The 21,341-nt window shown below is 40.6% G+C and overlaps 1 protein-coding gene across 2 annotated transcripts in view; it reads right to left on the bottom strand.

Moving 5' to 3' along the window:
• Nucleotides 1–20,848, bottom strand: part of STX7 (syntaxin 7) — a 36,416-nt gene extending 15,568 nt beyond the window's left edge. The window contains exons 1-2 of one of the 2 annotated variants that reach the window (XM_084889565.1): nt 20,700–20,848; nt 14,749–14,899 (exon numbers count right to left, since the gene is read on the bottom strand). In XM_084889565.1, coding sequence (XP_084745691.1) covers nt 14,749–14,833 — 85 coding nt within the window. In that variant the 5' untranslated portion in view covers nt 14,834–14,899; nt 20,700–20,848. The remainder of the gene's footprint in view (nt 1–14,748; nt 14,900–20,699) is intronic. The other variant, XM_084889566.1, reaches the window with a different exon arrangement.
• Between the last annotated feature and the right edge of the window lie 493 nt (nt 20,849–21,341).

The following is a 21,341-nucleotide window of genomic DNA, read 5'->3' as shown; positions in this document are numbered from 1 at the left end:
AGCCCTGGATTAAAAGTAAACATTGGTATACGAGGTAACCAAGCGACGTGAGCTGCCCATGTGCATTAGGTGTTGCGTAGTCTCATTGGCATATCTCTTACTTCATTTTGTTCTATGTATGCCAGTCAGCTTGTCCCTCACCCCACTTCCTATAGCATTTGTTCAATGGGAAAATAAACTAGGAATGGAGGGATAAAAGCCACAGGTAGGCTCATCAACATGGACTTCCCCTTCCTCACACAGACATGATTACTGGCAATGTTACATACCACTTGGAGGCAACAGCAAGCCAATGTGAATATGTGATATGACACCATTCTTGGAGGTATCAGGCAGCCACCCTGTGGCAAGATGATTGTACCCCTTCCACCTTAGTGGAGGCAGAGTTTTATATGACTGAAGCAGTAGCACTGTAGATCACCCCAAGATTCAACCAGCTTCCCAGTCCATGTACAGGTCACAATCATGGTATTCCACACACCAGTGCTTCTGAGCAAGATGAGAGAGAGAGAGAGAGAGAGAGAGAAAGAGAGAGAGAGAGAGAGAGAGAGAGAGAGAGAGAATAGGACACAGGGATTCATTGCCTGCCGGTACTCCTTTATCTGGAACCTGCTGGGCTAGAATGTTTAATGGCCTAACGAAGGCTCAACGATGGTGTCGCCTGGGAGACAGTATTTTCGAAATACTCTCAAAGGATAACCACTCCAGGGTGCTGTTTCACCCACAGCCAGAAAGAAAACTTAGATTTTGGAACTATGGGGTGGAAGTTGAAGACACACATTTCACATGTGTACTGAATTACCCCACGGCAAATTTTCTTCCATCGCTGGCGGTGACAGAGACAATATCCAAGTCAGAAATACAACCATGTCTTCACCCGAGTAGAAGAATGCATCTGTCTATTTGGTGTGAGGATAGTATGTCATTGACTGAGGTCGTTGCTAATGGGAGGTAAGGGTATACCAACTCATACCAACATGAGAGGAGAAGGGACTTACAACTCTTAGGGAGCAGCTGGAGGGAACTAGTTAACACTGCCATCTTTAACCATAACAGTTAGTATCACACAACATGTGAGCCGGAGCAACAGGGACCCTGGTTTGAAAGTCTGGATCACTCTAACCAGTCAAAGTGTTGAATGAAGGCAGAGAAACATGGAATGGCTACTCAGGGAAAAAGTACTAATACAAACTGCACCTGTTTCCAGCTATAGAGCAGCAATTACAGTGAAAGAAGTTTCTAGAGGGATGACAAACTGGATGGTGATGTGGATAAACGGATAACCACTCCTGGTTTCTCCACAGCAGTCTAATGGGTTTCATTTCATTATCTAGTGTGTGTATTGTGAATTTATGGGATAGTCATATTCAATTTTAACTGGCATATGTCCAACTTTAAAGAAAACTCATGAAACATAAGGAACATATTCTTTACATAACCTTAAAGTTTCTTGGGGGGAAAAATTTACATAGTCCATGGAGGTCAGATCAGATTAAGATGTACCTCTGCAAGGGTACAATGAACAAATTATTTTTACATTGTTCACTTCTAGAGAGGAGACCTTAGGGAATATGTTACATTTTTTCATAAAAATCAAGAGGACACTATTTTCTATACATTCAAACATCCAAGAAAATGTGCATTGCTATTTCCTCAAAACAAAAACAGTCCCCAGCTCGGAATCTGCAGAGCTTCAGAGGACTGAAGAGCCATTCTGTTCCACGAGAGTCTGCTGCCATCTAGTGGAATACTTAAAAAAAATGCTTCATAGGAAAGTCTAATTTTTGTGTCATAAACCTGAGGCAGCAGTTGGTGTTTAAGGCTATGTAGTGTGACCTGTCAGTTCCCCGGGGAACAGGGAGGACACGGTTGGACCAGCGGGAGTGTCAGGCTAAGGAGCACCCTGGCCAACCCTAACAGGCACAGAGAACGCCTTCAAATAACGGAATAGAATAAAGCTATCTTCTCTCTCTTAGCACAAAACATTCCCATTGCTCAACCCAAAACAACTCAAGTTGTAACATCCAATCATAGGAAACATGACTAGCAATGTATCACAAGTAAACATGTGTATCAGTGGGGCAAGTGACTTTGAGATCTGACTCCGTCTCACCCACAGCACACTGAAGAAGAAGTCGAGTTTACTGCCGACTAGGAAGCAACCTTGGGGTCACATAGCCTGATTTGGAAATCTGAACTCTTCATCCTGGATGCTGACCTTGGCCAGTTTACTTAATCTCTCCAAGAGATAATTGCTTCGAGAGTCAAATGGTGAGAAAACCAGCTCCTCTCAGGTATCATGAACCTCAAATGAGAACGATGTATGAAGCACCTTTATTAGCTATAGTAAGAGCTCAATAAATGAGAGCTACAGTATAAACTGGTTTGTTTCTCTCCTGAGGTCATAAATGAACAATGAGAATATTCTTACTAACATAATTAACTAATGTGAGCCATGTGTCAGGAGGATACCAAAACTTTACTCCCTGTTATAACAATTGTAGAGGTAATGATAGATATCAATTGACACAAGATAGTTATACCCCATATGTAGGAGGCAGGAGTCCACTGACAAGTATCTAGCAGTGACATACAAGTGATGTGATTGAACTAGAAAAAAAAAGTAAATATTAAAAGAAAAAAAAAAACTGTTTTACACTCAACTCTTTTCTCACCTATCAAACTCTCTACCTGTTTTAAACAGTGGTTTGCAGTATTATAAGAGATTTGTGGCCCAGTGCATGAATTTGTCCACATTGAAAAGAAATTAATTAGAATAAATATTTTAATATCACTATTTGCCCTTTCTCCATAATAGTGTGTCAACCATCAAATTCATGATTGACAATGACAGGTTGTCAAAACACATGCATGCAATTGGCATCAGTGAGAGTTTTATGTATATCACACATGCGCGAGTCAACTTAGCCTTTTATATAATAGATATAGAGTAGACTTGCTTAATTAGACCTGCTTTCTGATTTAGCTAAACTTTTTCCAGCCCAGTGAAGCACCCCAACTTCTCTTTCAGGTAGTTGTTAGCGGCACAGCAGAAAATATCAACACGAAGCAAATTATTATTGTAGGTCATGCAGGGAGAACAAAGGGTAAAATATTTAACCGCAGCAGTTTGACTATATTCTGAGCAATGACAAAATCTGAAGTCATTTTCAAGGTCCACCATTTCTTACTTCTTTTCAGTTGGGTCAAGTTTCTAAACTTTCTAAATCTCTGTTTTCCGGCTAATGAAAAGAAAATAGGATTTCACCAAGTCTCCTATCTACCTACTCCAGGACTTATGTGAAAATCAAATGAGATGAGGCACAGGAAAATGCTTAACAGACATTTGGTTTCAGTGTAAAATGTTTCTACCTCATTATAAAGCAAGTCGTGTTGCTGGGCTGAAGAAACTCCAAGAAGGCTAGTCGCTAGGAAGAGGAAGCTGGGCATTGCTACTTGATGTCATTACCTAGATGGGCACTTAGCATATTAACCTGTTATATATGTAGATTCCAGATATAGAAATAGATATAGATATAGATATAGATATATAGATAGATATTAAAACTGGTCATGTTAACTACAATTAGAGAATCATTAGATTAGGTTTGTTACAAGGTATAAGGCGCATGGAAAAATGTATCACAGTAAATACTTGTATCAGTAGCTGAAAAACAGATCAATACAAAAAGGTCCTTAAGAAAAAAAATTAAGTCAACTTGGTCTATTTCATATTCCAAGAAAAACCAAGAAAGGTGCATTATAATTCTAAAAGGCACAACACAAGTGGAGAAAACTCCCTAGAGAACCTGAAAGAATTAGAGGCTTTTTTCCAAACAGGATCTCTATCTCATGTTCCATCTTGTGACCCGATCAGGGAGCTTATCTTCTTTGTGGGTAAAAGAACTGACGCAAATTGTGGAGACAAGAAGGGGTGGCGAGGGCGATGCAGACCTTCCAAAGGATGAATCTCCAGTGACGGAGGCCTCCAGGGTTGGCCAAGCCCAGGGGTTTGCTGTGCCGCCTGCCTAGTATGTGAAGGCAGATGCTGCCCCATGAAGGAAGCTCACATTTAGAACACATTCCATTTCAAATTCCTCACTGGGTCCTTCCCAGTTACTTCAAAGGTAGAAAGGCAGAGCGGTTATTGACAATGTAGAAATTGAGGGCATTTTAAACTTACTGTAGGTTAACAAAGAGTTAAATCTGAAGGCATGCTCTTAAAAATAAAGTACAAAAACAAGTCATTTGACTGCATGGGAACAATAGTTTGGGTTTCTGAGACTTGGCAAGTTCTATCTCAGCAGAGATTGTCAGTCCTGATGTTTGATCTCACACACCTGCTCAGTTCACCTGCTCTGAGAGGGTCTGGAATCAGAGGTCACCAAGACCCGGGCAGGGAGTGGCCTCTTGAGAAGGTGACCCGTGTGAGCAGTGAGCACGGGCCAGGACTCGGCCAAGCGGCTGCTAACCTGCGTCTGAAAAGAAACTCTGCGCCAGGATCCCCTCGTTGTCTCATGTTTAGAAGAGACACTGCTGTGTGACAAGGTCCTGGGAAAGCTGTGTTGTCATTGGTGCCTCCTTCCTACGGTCCTTTATTTATTTATTTATTTATTTATTTAATTTATTTTTTTTTTCTTGAGAAGAAAAACAAGCCAACCTGTATAAACTTAGGAGTCACGGAATAGACCTTTGCTCTCAGCAAAATCAGGTTTTCCACAATGTGAGAGCCGTACCTACACATTCTGTTCCCTCCTCACAGCTGTCTGGTATGTGCCACCTGAAGACCTCTGAGTTTTCAACCGTTTTATTTTAAAAACAGGACGACTTACGATTGTAAAACATTTTATAAAACGAATTCTGAAAATAGCTGTTCTCAGTTTGCTTATGTGGAGTCCTGGCTTATTGGTTGTTTTTGTTTATGGCAGGATGTATAAAATCTATTTTGTAGTTTTAAAATTGAAAACAATCCTTAAAAAAAATAAAAGGGTCGCAATAAAGGTTGGGGGTAAGGTGAAGCCTCATTCTAGTTCTCCAACCTTCCTGCCCCCCCCCCCCCCCCCAACCCTTGGCCCAATAAGTCTCCTTCAGCTCCAAAAGCAGCCAAAGGCAGGCCACGTCATGAAGTTCACCTCCCATTTACATGGCAGCAACAGCGATTCCCGAATCACTACCTCAGTCCTAATTTCTGATCAGGCTATTTACCAAAATAGCGCTACTCAGATGTTGCTAAAACACTGTAAATGGGTTTCTGCTTCCAATAGAAACATGGTCGAAGTTTGTGTGTGATCCTTCCAGGGTCACATAGTGGCACCACAGCATTCTCCTTTCTAAAATATTCTGTCCTAGCCTTTGTCAACCAACAAACCCTAACAGCCTCTGCATGCAAAGCTCTTGAGGAAAACAGTTATGCATGACTCCCTGCCATAAAAGAGATTATGGACCAGATAACAACAAATGCTATCACTTAGAAAAAATATATAAAGACTAAAAGATGGCCGAAACCGGTTTGGTTCAGTGGTAGAGCATCGGTCTGCGGACTGAAAGGTCCCAGGTTCGATTCCGGTCAAGGGCATGTGCATTGGTTGTGGGCACATCCCCGGTGGGGGGTGTGCAGGAGGCAGCTGGTCGATGTTTCTCTCTCATCGACGTTTCTAGCTCTCTGTCTCTCTCCCTTCCTCTCTGTAAAAAATCAACAAAATATATTATAAAAAAAAAAAAAGACTAAAAGATGGAAAAAAAATTTTCACAAGCCAGCATCTTATTACCAAATGAGAGGAGATCGCTGCCATAAGGCCAAACAAAAGGAAAATAAAAATTTATCCAATGGCTACTGCTTTTTGAAAATATATAAATGTACTTTAAATACACTGGGTAACCTAATTTAGAGCATGCATTGCAATTTTATGGAGGGCTGATGCAAGCCAGGCACTGCTCCTAGAGCACAGACAGAGCTGTGAAAAGACATTTTATCTCAGGGAGCTGACATTTTAGTAAGGTATAACTGTAGTGTTGAATTTACTAATAAAAGACATAATAAAAATAAAGCAGATTCATGAGAAAAAGAGTAATTGGAGCTGCCCCCTGCATGTCAGCTACTGGGAATCGAGCCTGCAATCGGGGCATGTGCCCTGACTGGGAACTGAACCAACATCTTGGTGCATGGGAGGACACTCAACCACAATGGCCATGGCCAGGAGTCATACCTTAAAGTTGAAATTCATAAAACAAAAAAGGGTTCGCTCTGATTTGATCATAGACAGCACTCACATTTGGCCATGTAGGAGAAAAGTCACTAGAGAAAAGAAGTTGTTGCTCTTTGTTAAAATTCCCTTGAATAAGACAATTTCCACACCTATCTCTGTTTCATGTCAACAGCTTAGGCATGAAGAAAATGACAATGAAATCAAAGCTATTAAAGTTTTTCTCCTCAAGGGGAAAAAAGAAACCCAATAAACATTTTCAAATGTGTGATGTTAAAAGTAGATCGATCTTGCCGAAACCGGTTTGGCTCAGTGGTAGAGCGTCGGTCTGCGGACTGAAAGGTCCCAGGTTCAATTCCAGGCAAGGGCATGCACCTTGGTTGCGGGCACATCCCCAGTAGGGGGCGTGCAAGAGGCAGCTGATCAATGACTCTCTCGCATCAATGTTTCTAACTCTATCTCTCCCTTCCTCTCTGTGAAAAAAAATAAAAAGAAAAAAAAAGAGAGGAAAAAAAAAAGTAGATAGATCTATCTATCTTTCTACCAATCAAATAGCATTTTAGGAGGGACAGGGAGAGGAGGAGGGAGAAGAGTGGGAGAACAGTTTTCAACTCCCTTTCCTCTATCAATTGCCTTCCTATCCAAAAATGCTCACTAGCAGGAAAAAAAATCCCCAATTCCTGGAAAATACACACAGCTCCAGTAAGTTTCATAAACTGCTCAGGCCTGTGACTGTTTTTTTCAAGAAAAGCTTGCCCTGGCACTAAAATAGAAAAGTTGACATTAGCTTCCCTTTTGTGCAATCATGTGTTAAGATGCAAAAACAAGTGTCTCCTTCACCAGACTCTAATGAAAAAAAAATTGTCTTCATTCTCGTAGTAACAAAAGGGCTCACCTTTGTGTATAGACTTTGTATTTCATCTCATAGTCCTAAAGACCTAATAGGGACAAGATCCAAGCACTGGCTCTAATTAACAAATAAGTTAACTATGCATACAGAATGAGAAGTTAATTACAGAACAAATATTTTTTTCAACTCTAAACATATCTGTGTTGGACTAACAACTATAATCTATAGGAGCTAAGCATTAAAAAAGTAAAACAATACAGACTCAACATAAATATTTTTCAGTCACCTTCTCTTAACCTTTATAACATGGGCTTAAGTTCAAATATTTTATTCCTCTCCAGAAAGTTCTGCCTTCCCAAATCTTCTGGAAAACACACATACACACACACACACACACACACACTCACACACACACATACACAGATACACACACACACACACACACACACACACAATGTGATAAGTCCTGCATATTTTAGCAGAACACACTCAGTACATAAATTCAGATGAGTATACTTTATTATCAATGGATCAACTCTGTTCATTTTCCAAAAGTTGTTAGCCACCCTGTATCTTCCTCTTTCAGATTACTTTTAAAAAACAAAAATAACAACTCAAATGCCAGATTCTCATTAGCACTGATGGGAAGACTTACTACAACATGGTGCATAGGGAAAACTTTTATCTCAAGGACTATGTTCCATGTTCAGCTGTTAATCATTTCTATGTGTTAATTTCCTCCAATTCATAACTTGGCTAATTCTGGTATGATTAACACCAAAATCCCTGTGACTACAATAGTCCCATCTCTTCATACTTAGAAATAATACCTAAGTCTAACTGGTCTTATGAATGACTGTATCAATTATGAGATTTTAAAAGTATTTATTATGGGACCAGATATGGCAATTGGTCTCTTAATAATGAAGAGAATAATCCTGCATATGTTATAAGAGTTTTCAGGATTCTTTAAAACCTTGGTTAAAAATATAGCCTGTTAAAGGTGGAAAACCATAACCCAGCCCAGAGGGGGGGGGGGGAATATATATATATATATATATATATATATATATATATATATATATATATATATATATATATATAAGAATATCATGCCCTAGCCAGTTTGGCTCAGTGGATAGTGTCAGCCTGCAGATTGAATGGTCCCGGGTTCGATTCTAGTCAAGGGCACATGCTTGAGTTGCAGGCTCAATCCCCAGTAGGGGGCATCATCATTGATGTTTCTATCGCTCGCTCTCTTTTCCTCTCTGAAATCAATACAGATATATTATAAAATTTTTATATATCATGTCCTAGAAAGTGGAATAGCTCACTCAAGTCACACTGCTATTTGGATCTGATTTCAGGAAATGTGCATGCACACACATATAGCTAGTCTAATTAAAACTTTTCCTATGGTCTCATTGATTCTCCTAACTAAGTAATATTCGAACAAGTCTGATTCTAAAGAGGAAATTGCAATATAAATCACAATGAGATACAAATATAGTTAAAATGTAAAAGACGATAGATGCCAAATTTGGCAAGGATTTGGAGCAATACAAACTCTGATCACTTGTTGGTGGGAGTATAGCCTGGTACAACTACTTTAAGTAACTGTTTAGCTGTATGTACTGTAGCTGAATATTCACATATCCAGCAACCCAATTTCTACATACATGAAACAAAAGAATGTTCACAACAACAAAGAAACATAAACCAGAAACACTCCAAATGTCCATCAACAACAAAAAGAAGTGATTGTGGTATGTGTGAATATAGAATATATGGAGTATTAAAAACAAAAGATCTACATTATATGCAACCACATGGATGAATTCCAAAAACATAATGGGAGAAAGAAGTCGAACACAAAACATATTACTTGAGTCGATTAAATAAAGCTTATAAACTAAGAAAATTAATCATGTTAGAAGTCAGGACACTAGTTATCTTCAGAGAGGGTATAAGTGTGAAGAGCTTTAGGGACTAGTAATGTTCTATTTATTCACATGTTTGGCGTTATAACAGGTAATTCATTGAGCTATACACTAATAATATATTAATATATATATATATATATATATATATATATATATATATATATATATTTGACATCTATTTTTTAAGTTAAAACAATAATTACATGATAGATTTCAATACATTTATTCTGTTTCTTTTTAAAAAAAACATGAGTTCTTTCTGAGTGTTCTGAATAAATTTTTCTGTATTGTTTGTTGTCTGTGCAAAGATAAATGGCTTCTATGAAAATACCTTACTTGGGTTTACCTTACACAGCAGACCCAGCCATTTTAACCCAAAGGCTCGCTTATTTTTTGGGGCTATAGGTCACTAGTAGGAGTTTGTTTCCGATACTCCTAGTAAAAATGTTCCTTTTGAACATCTCATGCCAAAGCTTGAGAACTAAATTTAGCCACCTCTTTGATTCATGATGATTTTCTAGACCTGGGGTAACAGTTTAATTTACATACCAACTCCAGTCTACGAGGAAGTGCTGCTGACGCACTGAGAAAGACTAGACGCCGGGTCGGGGCCAGCCACAGAGAACACGGTCTCTGCGGTGGGCAAAGGATGAGCACGGGAGTACAAATACTTGCTGAGTCTGGGACAGCCAACAGAACACTTTCTCTCACAGGATGGAAATGTCTTCTTAATCATTTTAAATGCTCCACAGAGAAATTGCCAATAAAGTTCTTAAGAAGTTACATTAATATAATCTATTTTTATCTGAATATATTTTATATTTAAGTACTCATAATATTTTTTATTTGATATAAATTATATTACTGCAACATGGTTTAAATATTTCACTGGTAAATCAAATTGATAAGACTACACATTACTTTTAATAAAAAGTCGTTTAAGGAAAAAATGTTTAAATACATTTTGTTTCATCTATCCTATTCTTTGCAAATCAGAACTGCCAGAATAAAATACTAGAAACAAATAACAACAACAAAAAAATAAGCAACACCCCTCCCCCCCCCACTACCACCACCACTAAACTCCCATCTTACTAAATGTTATCCTTGGGTTCCTCCAAGAATGAAAAATCTTTTTGATTACTATTTTCTTTCTTTCTTTCTTTCTTTTTTTTTTTTTTTTTTTTTTTTTTGGTATAAACTAAACCATACAACCCAATTATAGCAAAGGTAATTTAAAAATGAGCTTTCCCACTGCTCAGGAAGACTACAGCTTTACTTGGAAGATCACATATTCTAACTATAAGGGTGTCACCTTACAGCATGTTCTCCTTAGGTTTCTTTTGTAAAACTAGATAATTCATGCAGACACAAATTCACAAGATGCAAATGTACTGTGAAAAGAGCATCCAAATGCGGTGCAAAAGTACCATTTTACTCAATCTCATCCAGTATTGTTAGCATTACCAGATGGGGAAAAGTGAACTGAAATTTCACACTTCTGCCTTTCACTTCCATGTGATTTCTTCACAGCCCTGCTCAGTGGCACATACCGGATAATAGGTTAAACATTTAACAACTAACTCTATCTAAATCTAAACTTCCCTTCATTTAGACAATGAACCTCAGAATCGGAAAAAATGCAGTGATGACGGGTTTCACTAAATTCATGACTCCAAATCTCAAATGAATACGGTACTCAACCTGCCATTAATCCTTCTCTGTTCCAAGGTATGCCGATTCTCCCAGTTGTCAAAACTACAAGTAATCACTTTCTCTTCTTTCCATGGACTTCCACCAGCCTTCCTTCCCATTCTCTATCCAATGCCTTTGCCTCCTATTTTGTTTAAAAACAGCTTATTCAGACAGGAACTCCTCATCTTCACCCACCACGTTTACTGTTTATACCACACAACTCAGTGCAGTGGATGAGCCAGACACTAACGATCCATTCCCCTTCCCCACTAGCCTTCAAAGACAGTTCTTTTACAATTATACTCTCCCTAGAATCTCCCTTTTGGACTGAACAAATGCAACCTTTCTTTGATCCTCTTTCTACTTCCATGATAGAATCTGCCTAAATACTGATTTTCCCTTCTCTCTCAAATGAAGCAATACCCAGTTTTAGTGAGCACATTGCAATCTAGCTTTCCTGGCAGCTAGGCATGGTCATGTGACTATATCTCATTTCTGGTCAGTATATAAGCAGAGGTGAGCAGGATTCTGAAAAGTCTTGGTCCTTCTTCCCCCTTTTCTCCATCTACACTTGGAATATGGATATTAGAACACTCTTTCCAAAGTCATCAGTTTGCAAGTTCTAATTCTCTGCTTTTATCTTAGTCTCTCAGCAGCATTAGATACAGATGATGCCTCACTCAGTCTTGAAACACTTTTTTTTAAATTTCTAGAAATCCACCAAATGCTAATTTTCTGGTGATCTCTCTGATCACTCCTGATTCTTTATGCTGCTTTCTCCCTGCCTTCTTGACCTCTATTTTTTTTTTAAATGCCCCAGTCCTCTTCTCTTAACTCTACTCACTCCTTTGCAATTATTTTAGAACTATGGTTTTATATTCTGATGACACTCTGATGTCCTAATTCATATATACTGAGGGGCCAGATTATTATGATCTCTGAACATATAATAATCTGGCCACTCAGTGTATATCCTATATAATAAAAGGCTAATATGCAACTTGTCCCCTTGACCAGGAGTTCGACCAGCAGGCAGGCAGGCCAAACCGCCCATGTTCCCTCCCTCTACCCAGGCTGGCCGCACCCCACTCATGCACAAATTCATGCACTGGGCCTCTAATACATACACACACACACACACACACACACACACACTGAGTGGGCAGATTATTATGTGTTCAGATATCATAATAATCTGGCCACTCAGTGTATTTAAAACAGATGCTTCACTTAGATGTTTAAAAGACATCTCAAAAGTTACTTGACCAAAACAAAACTCTTCCCACTTCTGAACTGTAGTCCTTCCCATCTCAGTACATGCTCACCATTCTCTTGGTTGCTCAATGCAAAAGCCACGAGTTTTCCTGGATTCCTCTTTCTCTTTCAGTCCATGTGCATTCATCAGCAAGTCCCACTGGCTCTGCCTCCAGAGAACATCCGTCATTTCTCTCTGTACCCACTGCTATCACCCCGATGTAAGCCACATCTCTCTCATCGGACACCTGTGATGGCCAATGTGTCCCTCCTCTATTTTCTAAGAGAAGCCAAAGCAATCTTTTCAAAGTGCAGATCTGATTGTGCCTCTTCCCTGACTCTCAGAATGAAATCTAATCTCCTCAGATAGCCTCCAAGGCTCTAGGTGACCTGCTCAACCTCTCCAATTTCATTTCCGGTCACTCTTGCCTCAAGTGTTGTGTTTCAGCCACACTGGAGTTTTATTTCGCATTTTCTGCACATACTAATCTCTTGCCTGCTTTTTATTTAGTACCAGCAGTGGCTTCCATTTAAATGATCTTTCCCAGTGTCTCCTCACTACCAGCCTCTTCCCCATCTAAGCTAAGGCAGCTTCTTATGTTTACATAAGACATAAGATTATGCTTCAAATATCTAAAGATAGTGGTTGTACTTTCTAATGGTAAAATACTCCCCATATAATAGGTCTGCACAAGAAACAGTAGTGGGTCTAATCACCACTTCCAAACTGTCCTAATGGCAATGCAGTGGCATACTCAGCTATCAACTGTGCCATGCATATGCAACGCTGGTCCAATTTACCACTTCTCATTTGCCTGCATCAACTGATCTCTTCCTCAGGAGCATGACCTGATTTAAGCTAACCCTTACCCCCTTTCATTTCAAGCTCACACGCTATCTCCACCTGATGCATCTTTCACACCACTGCCTTTAAAATCTCAATACTCTACAGTTATTTCTCCTTCTTCCCAGAAGTCCTGGCATCATTTAGCTTGAGGACACCTTCCCTATTCTTTGGAGAAAGGCATCGTGGACTCCTTTCTTACACAAAGGTCTGGATTTTCCACACATGTAAATTAAAACAAGTTCTCTTAATTTTCACACAGGTAGGCTGAGGCTACCAGAGTGATTTCTAATCAGCAACAAGGAAGCCACAGAAAGGAGAAGCTCTTTGGAGCATCATCAGAATAGACAAGAAGCTGGAAGAATGAGGTGGAGACAATGCTGGTGTGCTGGCACAAACTGGAACAATCCCTGATGGACCATTCCTATGGTCCCTGACAGACATGACACCTCTACACTATAGCAATCACTCCCTTTTCCTCTAATAATCACCAAAGAAAACAAGTATTACTCCAAAGCAGAATAAACATTTATTCTACCCAGCTGTGCACAGTGGCACTCTTTGAGGACCATCTGTAATCTAATTTACTCCCTTTGTCCCAAAACACACTGATATCTCACGTAGAGTAATAATTGTCGGGAAGTTAATGATTAGATAGATACACAGTTTGGTCATCTGAAAACAGTCCTCATTTCAGTGTATCAACGTTCTGGTAAAAAGAGTAGCCTGAAAGAAGTAGAATGAAGAAAAATAAAATAATACTCTAAAAGTGTTGCACAGATAATGCCCAGAATGTCAAAACAGTGACCACAAGATGACTAGAATCATCCCGGTATGTGATTAGCTGTGATTCAGAAACAAAGAGTAAAACAAAACGAAAGTTCTATAGGCTTAAATCTGCTATAGTGATTTTTTTTTGTCTTATGTATATTCTGATGTGCAATAATTTCTAATAACATACCACATTGAATCAGACTACTAATATTCTGTCTTTGACAGATACAGCAAAGGAATCTGGAGAATCAAGATAATTATCTTCTTTATCTGCCTAAATAGATAATAATGTTCCTTCCTTAGTTCTTCCCTGCTCCTGGATAACATACCACATAGTTACCCTTTACAAAATTAACCTCAACCATATCCAGTCAGATTTTCTTAATAAACATACGTTCCTTAAAAACGTGAGCCCTAGCCTGTTTGGCTCACTGCATAGAGCATTGGCCTGCAGACTGAAAGGTTCCAGATTGGATTCTAATCAAGGGCAGATAGCAGTGTTGTTGGTTCGATCCCCAGTGGGGGGCATGCCAGAGGCAGCCATCAATGATTCTCATCATTGATGTTTTTATCTCTCCCTTTCCTTCTTCCTTCCTCTCTGAAATGAATAATAATAAAAAATAAAAATTTTAAAAAAACTTGATAGTGTTGCCTCTTTTCAAACCTATGAGACTTAGTCAAGTCTCATTAATCTCACCTAGAATCAGAGAGTTATAAAGCAAACATAAATATGTACTTTTTTATATCTTTATTCATTATAAAATTATATTATGTGCCTAAAGCTCTAAAGAAAAATGCAGTTTAGTGTTATCTCTTCTATATATAATTATTTCTTTTTAAAATATATTTCTATTGATTTCGGAGAGGAAGGGAAAGAAAGAGATATATATAGAAACATCAATGATGAGAGAGAACCAGTGATTGGCTGCCTCCTGCAAGCTCCCTACTGGGGATCCAGCCAGCAACCCAGACATGAACCCTGACTCAGTCTGCAGGTCAACATGAGCCAAACTGGCTAGGGCTATAATTATTTCTTATGTTCCTTCTAAAGAATTCTAGCCTCCTAAAATCTGTTCTTAAAGGAATTCCTCCATCTCTCAAGCACTAGTAGTAGTCCTTTTCTTAATCTCCACCAAGTTCAGCTAAGAACTGAAAACAGTGAAGTCAATTTAAAACTTGACTTACAACATTGTGTGATCTTCTGGATGTTGGAAGAGATACGCTGGGCCAGCTGAGTGGGGTCACCACTGGTTCCTGACGTGTAAGCCATGGTTGATTTGCTTAGTCAGTAATTTCATCAGATGTTGGTGAACTGTACAGTTTCCTAAGCAGTCACCTAAATAACAACAACAAAAAAAGTTGCATGGTTGTATTTTGAAAGTTATTGACTTATAGTTTCCAAACAATTTGGGAGGTTGCAAATATAAACTTGATTAACCTAAGAGGGTTGAAATCTCTCCCCTATGTCTATTAACAAAACTAAACTTTATAAGACACTGTCGACTTAAATATGTTAAACAAAATAAGGTTCAAACTGTACATTCCCTTTGAACTTCTCTGATTTCTCTACGGAAGAATTATAAAGTCCTTTTTTCTGTGTATAATTTTATTTGTTTATATTTGTCTTTAAACTGTGAGCAACTTTAAGGCAGGGCCCACATGCTATTTATTTATCTTTCTCCACCAGTTAAAACAATCCCGGGCACAGAACAGATATTTAAATATTTATTAAACAGAATACAGACTTCAGGCTACCCCCAGGAATTTCATTACTCTAATGTAACATACAGCTCAGGAACATATGATTAATGGTCTCTAATTTTAGAGATCAAAAAGGAAGAAGGTCAAGTTTGAAAGAGCAAAGCCAGCAAGCGAGGAAGAAAGCAATGCCCTGTAAAATGCTTACTATACAAACATCTTCCTGATAGAGCAAGAACAGCTCTCCTCGTCCAGGGCCGGCATTAGGACAGGAAGTTAAGCTGGGCCACTGCTATGATAAGGAGGTAAGAAGAGAAATTCTTTTCTTCTTCTAGCCACACCACACCATTGGGAGTTTGAAAAGAAACATGTCCTATGTACAGGACTGTGAACAACAAAGAATTTCAACTACTCCTACACCATCTTTTCACTGAGTGTGTACTGAATACTGCAGAGTTGTAGGCGGTCAATTTGTAAGCCAACCATCTACCACGAGTTTACTAGAGGCCCAGCTTTAAAAGAAGCACTTGGGCTTGGCTCTGTGGTTGAGTGTCAGCCAATGAACTGGGAGGTCATGGTTTGCTTCCCAGTCAGGGCACATGCCCAGGTTGCAGGCTTGAGCCCCAGTAAGGGGCATGTCTCTCTCTCATTGATGTTTCTCTCTTTTCTTCTCCCTTCCTCTCTATAAATCAATTTTTAAGAAAATTTTAAAGAAGCACTTGAGCTGCAAGCAAATACAACAAAGGTAAAGTAAGTATTTGTTCAAGTCAAGTTGGTCTTTTAGGTGAAAAGGATAAAGTTAGTCATGTAAAACAACAAAAGCAATACAAATCAGTGAAGAAAAGGTCAATACTGACAGGGACTATGGAAAGGAAATATCACTATTGCCCCTATCTAGTAAGAATTCATGAAACAGAAGCATAAGACTTAGATATCTGGGTATGGAAAACAACAAAGGCAAAGCACTAAAACCTGGAGCGGGTAGACCCAGAATATGAGGACAGAGCAAACACACTGCGTCAATCACCAGAGAAAGGAGAGGTTCCTGGTCAACTCTGAGCCAGAAGATTTATGGCTGGGACATGTGAGAGACAGCACTGAAAAAAAAGAGAGGGGAATGACCTAACATTCATTGCACATCTGTGAAAGGAGAAGCATTTCACAAAGACTATCTGATTCAATTTTTAAAATCTCCCCTTCAAAGTAGGTAATAGCAAATACACCTTGTTTTAACGATGAGCAAACAAACTGTGGTTTATAAAGGTTAAGACACTGGAAAGGTAACCCAACCCATCCACCAGGGGAGGTGGGATTCTATCCCAGGGTTCTGGTTCCAAAACTACTCCAGCTGGGCTCCCACACAAAACTAGTGTCACAGAAGAGGGCGGGCCCTACACGCCGGTTAGTTTGAATGTGTTGTGATAAGAAACCACTGCAGAATTCTGGAAGGGGAGAAGAGGCCACAAGGAAATATGTTTCTGTTCTAAGGGTCAGTGCTGGCAGGAAGTACAACAGCGGAACTGTTGAGATGGGTGCAACAGTACTGGTTCCATGCCTGAAACCCTGACATGTGTCCTGGGAGCTTTTTGATGCTCTCTATTCTTCTTCATTGGTCCATAGATCAACACAGCACTGACCTATTCTGGGTCCTCTGGACCTCACCAAGTCCTAGAGATAGATCCAAAACCAATTTCATAAAAGGGTAGATTAAAACCTCAGTGCAGACAGCAGAACCACTGCAGCAGGGCGGCAGGAATGAAGTTCCAGGCAGCTTTGGACTTGGGCCTGCAGTAACCGAAAGCTCTGGGCCCAGAGAGACTGGATCTGGGGATTCAATGAGACTAACCATCTACAAACTGCCAATTGGATCTCAAAATTATGCATCTATTTTTTTTTTTCAAGAGCGCTTTATTGAGATATAACTCACATATCATATGATTTACCACTTAAAGTGTATAATTCAGCCCTAACCGGTTTGGCTCTGTGGATAGAGCATAGGCCTGCAGACTGAAAGGTCCCGGGTTAGATTCCAATCAAGGGCACATGCCCAGGTTTGGGGCTCGATCCCCAGTAGAGGGCGTGCAGGAGACAGCCGATGAATGGTTCTCTCTCATTGATGTTTTTCTCTTTCTCTCCCTCTCCCTTCCTCTCTGAAATCAATAAAAGTATATTTTTAAAACTAAAAAATTGCACTATTTAGTACATTTGTAATTTAAAAAAATAATAAAGTGTACAATCCAACAGTATTTTTAAACATTCACCAAGTTGTGCCACCATCACCACATCACATTTAGGACATTTCATTACGCTAAAGATAAAGTCCATACCCATAAGGGCCACTCCCCCTTGCTCTCCAATCTCCCCAGCTGTAGGCAATCACTAATACATTTATATCTTCATAGGTATGCCTATTCTGCGTATTTCATATGAATGGAATCATACAATATGTATTCTTTTGCGACTGTTATGTTTTCAAGGTCCATCCATATTGATGTATGAATCAATACTTCATTACTTTTATAGCCAAATAATATTCTACTACATGGTTAGAGAAAATTTTCTCCTGGCTCAATGACATCTTTCTTTTTCCTTTCCCTCTTATCAACTAGAGCTCTAGAAAAACTGGCTCACAGCCAACACAAACACAGTGGATGAGGAAATGTTCCTTTTTTCTTATTTATGTACTCTCTTCTACTCTCTTGGGTGCATGTGTGTGAGGGGAGGGGCTCCTCCATCCACATACACAAACACACCTATGTACACATGAGTCTCCCCTCCATATCTCCAAGTCATACTCTTTTTAAAAAATATATATATTTTATTGATTTTCCACAGAGAGGAAGGAAGAGGAATAGAGAGCTAGAAAGGTTGATGAGAGAGAAACATTGACCAGCTGCCTCCTGCACACGCCCTACAGGGGATGTGCCCACAACCAAGGTACATGCCCTTGACCAAAATCGAACAACCCGGGACCCTTCAGTCCACAGACCGACGCTCCATCCACTGAGCCAAACCGGTTTGGGCTCCAAGTCATACTCTTAACTCTGATTAGTATCTACACGGTCTTTGCAGCTACAGGAACTCACCAATTTCCTTTCAGCTGCCAGTGGAACTGGTAACAAGGGAACTCTATCTTAGACAAGGCACATGGACAAAGCAGTGGAAATAGTTTCACTTTCTTAATGGTGAGCACTAGCATACAGCATCAGATTTCCCTCCACATCGTGCCCCAAAATATTAAGAATATATTTGTCAACGTATAGCATTTGACGGAAAAGGCAATGTTTTGTTGGTTTTTCCCTTCACGTCTGATTTTAAAGAAAGTAACAAACTAAAAAGCAAGAAGGGGAGGCATCTCGAAACATTCGATGTACCTGTAAGGGTCTTTTCATAATCCAACCAATGAGAGGCAGGCAGTCTATTTTGTAGACTGCTCTGTTCTCAGTGCCTGGCTATACAATTGGTGCTTAATCAATACTTGTAGAAAGAGTGAATAAATGGACCTATTTCCTAAGAACACACAACCAATCTGAGGGTTAAGGTCACTATTTCTAAGACACCGAGTTCCGGTGCCTTCTTTCGGATCCTGAAGGGCCCAGGCTCCCTGCTGCCTTTAGGCCTGTGCTTGGCGCCACTTCCTACCTAAAGGCGCTTCTTCCCATGAGCTGCATGTGACCGGCTCCTTTTTCGCAACATTTCCTCCCAGGCTAGAGAAGCCTTCCGTGACCACTGGATCTGAAGTGAGAGGTCACCGCCCCCGCCACAATCCACCTATCTCTCTAACTTACTGCGTCATAGTGCTCATCATCATATAAAATGATCTACTTAGTACAGTGGTCGGCAAACTCATCAGTCCACAGAGCCAAATATCAACAGGACAACGACTGAAATTTCTTTTGAGAGCCAATTTTTTAAAACTTAAACTTCTTCTAATGCCACTTCTTCAAAATAGACTCGCCCAGGCCATGGTTTTTGTGGAAAAGCCACACTCAAGGGGCCAAAGAGCTGCATGTGGCTCGAGAGCCACAGTTTGCTGACCACGGACTAAGTATATTGTTTAATACCTATGCCTACACCTCTGGAAGAAAATAGGAGAGATGAACCACATTCGTTAGCTCAGCTCTTCCATCTGTTAAACTATTATATTATTTGATTTCAGTTCACAATGCCAAGGACTATTTTCACCCTTTCATACACTGAACTTCCAAATGAAATGGAATCATAGCAAACTTTAGCCATACTTACTGCAGATGTTTTTTTTTAAATATTTTTTCAACCTCCAGCACTTAGCTAAAGTCTGGTATCCTAAACAAAACTTTCGGTTTGACTTTTTTATTGGGAGCAGAAGTAAAATATTGAAGAAAAATGATGTGGACCTTAATCAGTTAATATGGTATCATATTAACTTCTACAGAAACTTTAAAACTACAGCATAATTCTTAATAGTTCTTAACTAGTCACAAATTAAGAACATAATTCTTAACTAGTCACAAGTTTGAGACAACTTCTCAAAGTGGCCTGGAGAGCAGAGGCTGACCCACATCACAAGACAGGTGAACTCTGTTATCAGTTCATGCACCTGAGGCTAGCCACCTCCAACGTGACTACACTGAGCAGCATTTTAAAACCATTTCCTTTTTCCAGATTCTGTACATGTTTTAAATTATACACAATTCTAGTCAGAATACATTGATGGAAATTAAACAAACTGAACGTATGCATACGAGAGCCAGGCAAATGCAAGAAACAAGAGAGAAAAAATATAGCATTTGACCAGAAAAGCAATGTTGTTTCTTTGTGTCTGAATGTAAATAAAGTAACCACCCAGGAAACTAGAGAGGGGAGGCATCTTGAGATACTTTGTGTATTTTCAAACGTCTTTACAGAAACCAATTCATGACATGTATGGAGAACGTCAAGGGAAGTTAGATTTAATCAAGCCAAATAGAAAACCGACCACAATGAGCCTCTGAATCAAGGTATGTGGTCCCTTTAACCGTAGCCCTCTAGGCTTAGTCCTTCCAGATCCGGAAGGAGAACTTTAAAATGTGTTTTTCTAAATCAGTGGGTTAAAAAGAGGAAGAGGTCAGCAGAAGCCGGATTCCAGAGCCGCCGGGGGCTGGCTCCCGGCGGTCCCGCCCCGGAGCGCGCAGCTCGCAGGTGCGCCCGAGCGATCTGGGCCCGGGGGCCGCGGGGGAGGCGGCGAGGCTGCAGCCGCCGGCCCGGGCCCCCTGGCCGCGCCGCTCACCGGGGGCCGGGCGTGCGGGGAGTGCGGGGCGTGGGGCCCGGGCCCGGGGATCCCCGCCCCTCCGCCCCCCCCGCCTGCCGCAAAGCGCAGAACGCCACTTGACGACGCGGAGACACAAGGAGGCGCAGCATCTGCAAGGACATCGGACCGCGGGTGTCCGGCCAGGACCCCCTTCCCATGCTCGTCTTACCTCCACCGCCTCGGCTTCCTCCTCCTCCACCTCCTTCCGCTTCGACCACAGGCTCCCGCGGGCCCCGGAGCCCCGCGCCACGATTCTCGGCTGCTGGGTGTTGGCGATGGGACACCCACTGCGCATGCCCCACCATACAGCCCAGGAAGGGGGCGGGGGGTTGCCTCTCTCCCATTGGACCGCGGTGCTGAGTGACAGCCGTCTTCTCCCGCCCCCTTCTGATTCCAAACTAAGGAATGGGCATATCAGCAAAATTGCAAGGGAGGTATTTGGGGGGCGGGGAGGGGAAGGGGTGTCTGACTTACAGATGGTGAACGCCTTAGCTTGCGTGCAAAAAAAAAAAAAAAAGGAGAAAGAAATGGAGGGCAGCTGTCTTCTCTATCTGCTGAAAACCCGCCCCATCAGCTCATTCCGGTCTTGTTTCCTAACCCTTGACTGATTTCACAGTTCCAGTAAAAACTGCGAACGCAAATCGCAAATCAACAATCCCGGCAGGAACAATGAAAGAATAAGTCAGGAGTCATCTCCGTGTGCTCATCTAGTAGGCAAGTCTTCATAGCATACAAGGCGTTCATTCTCAGCATCCTGGAAGGGCAGGGCATATTTTGCACAGGGTTTGAAAAAAGCAGAAAGTCTTCTAGC

Source organism: Pipistrellus hanaki (assembly GCF_964339955.1).
Source record: "Pipistrellus hanaki genome assembly, chromosome: 7".
NCBI classification, from domain to species: Eukaryota; Metazoa; Chordata; class Mammalia; order Chiroptera; family Vespertilionidae; genus Pipistrellus; species Pipistrellus hanaki.
This window is presented reverse-complemented; position numbering and strand designations above follow the sequence as displayed.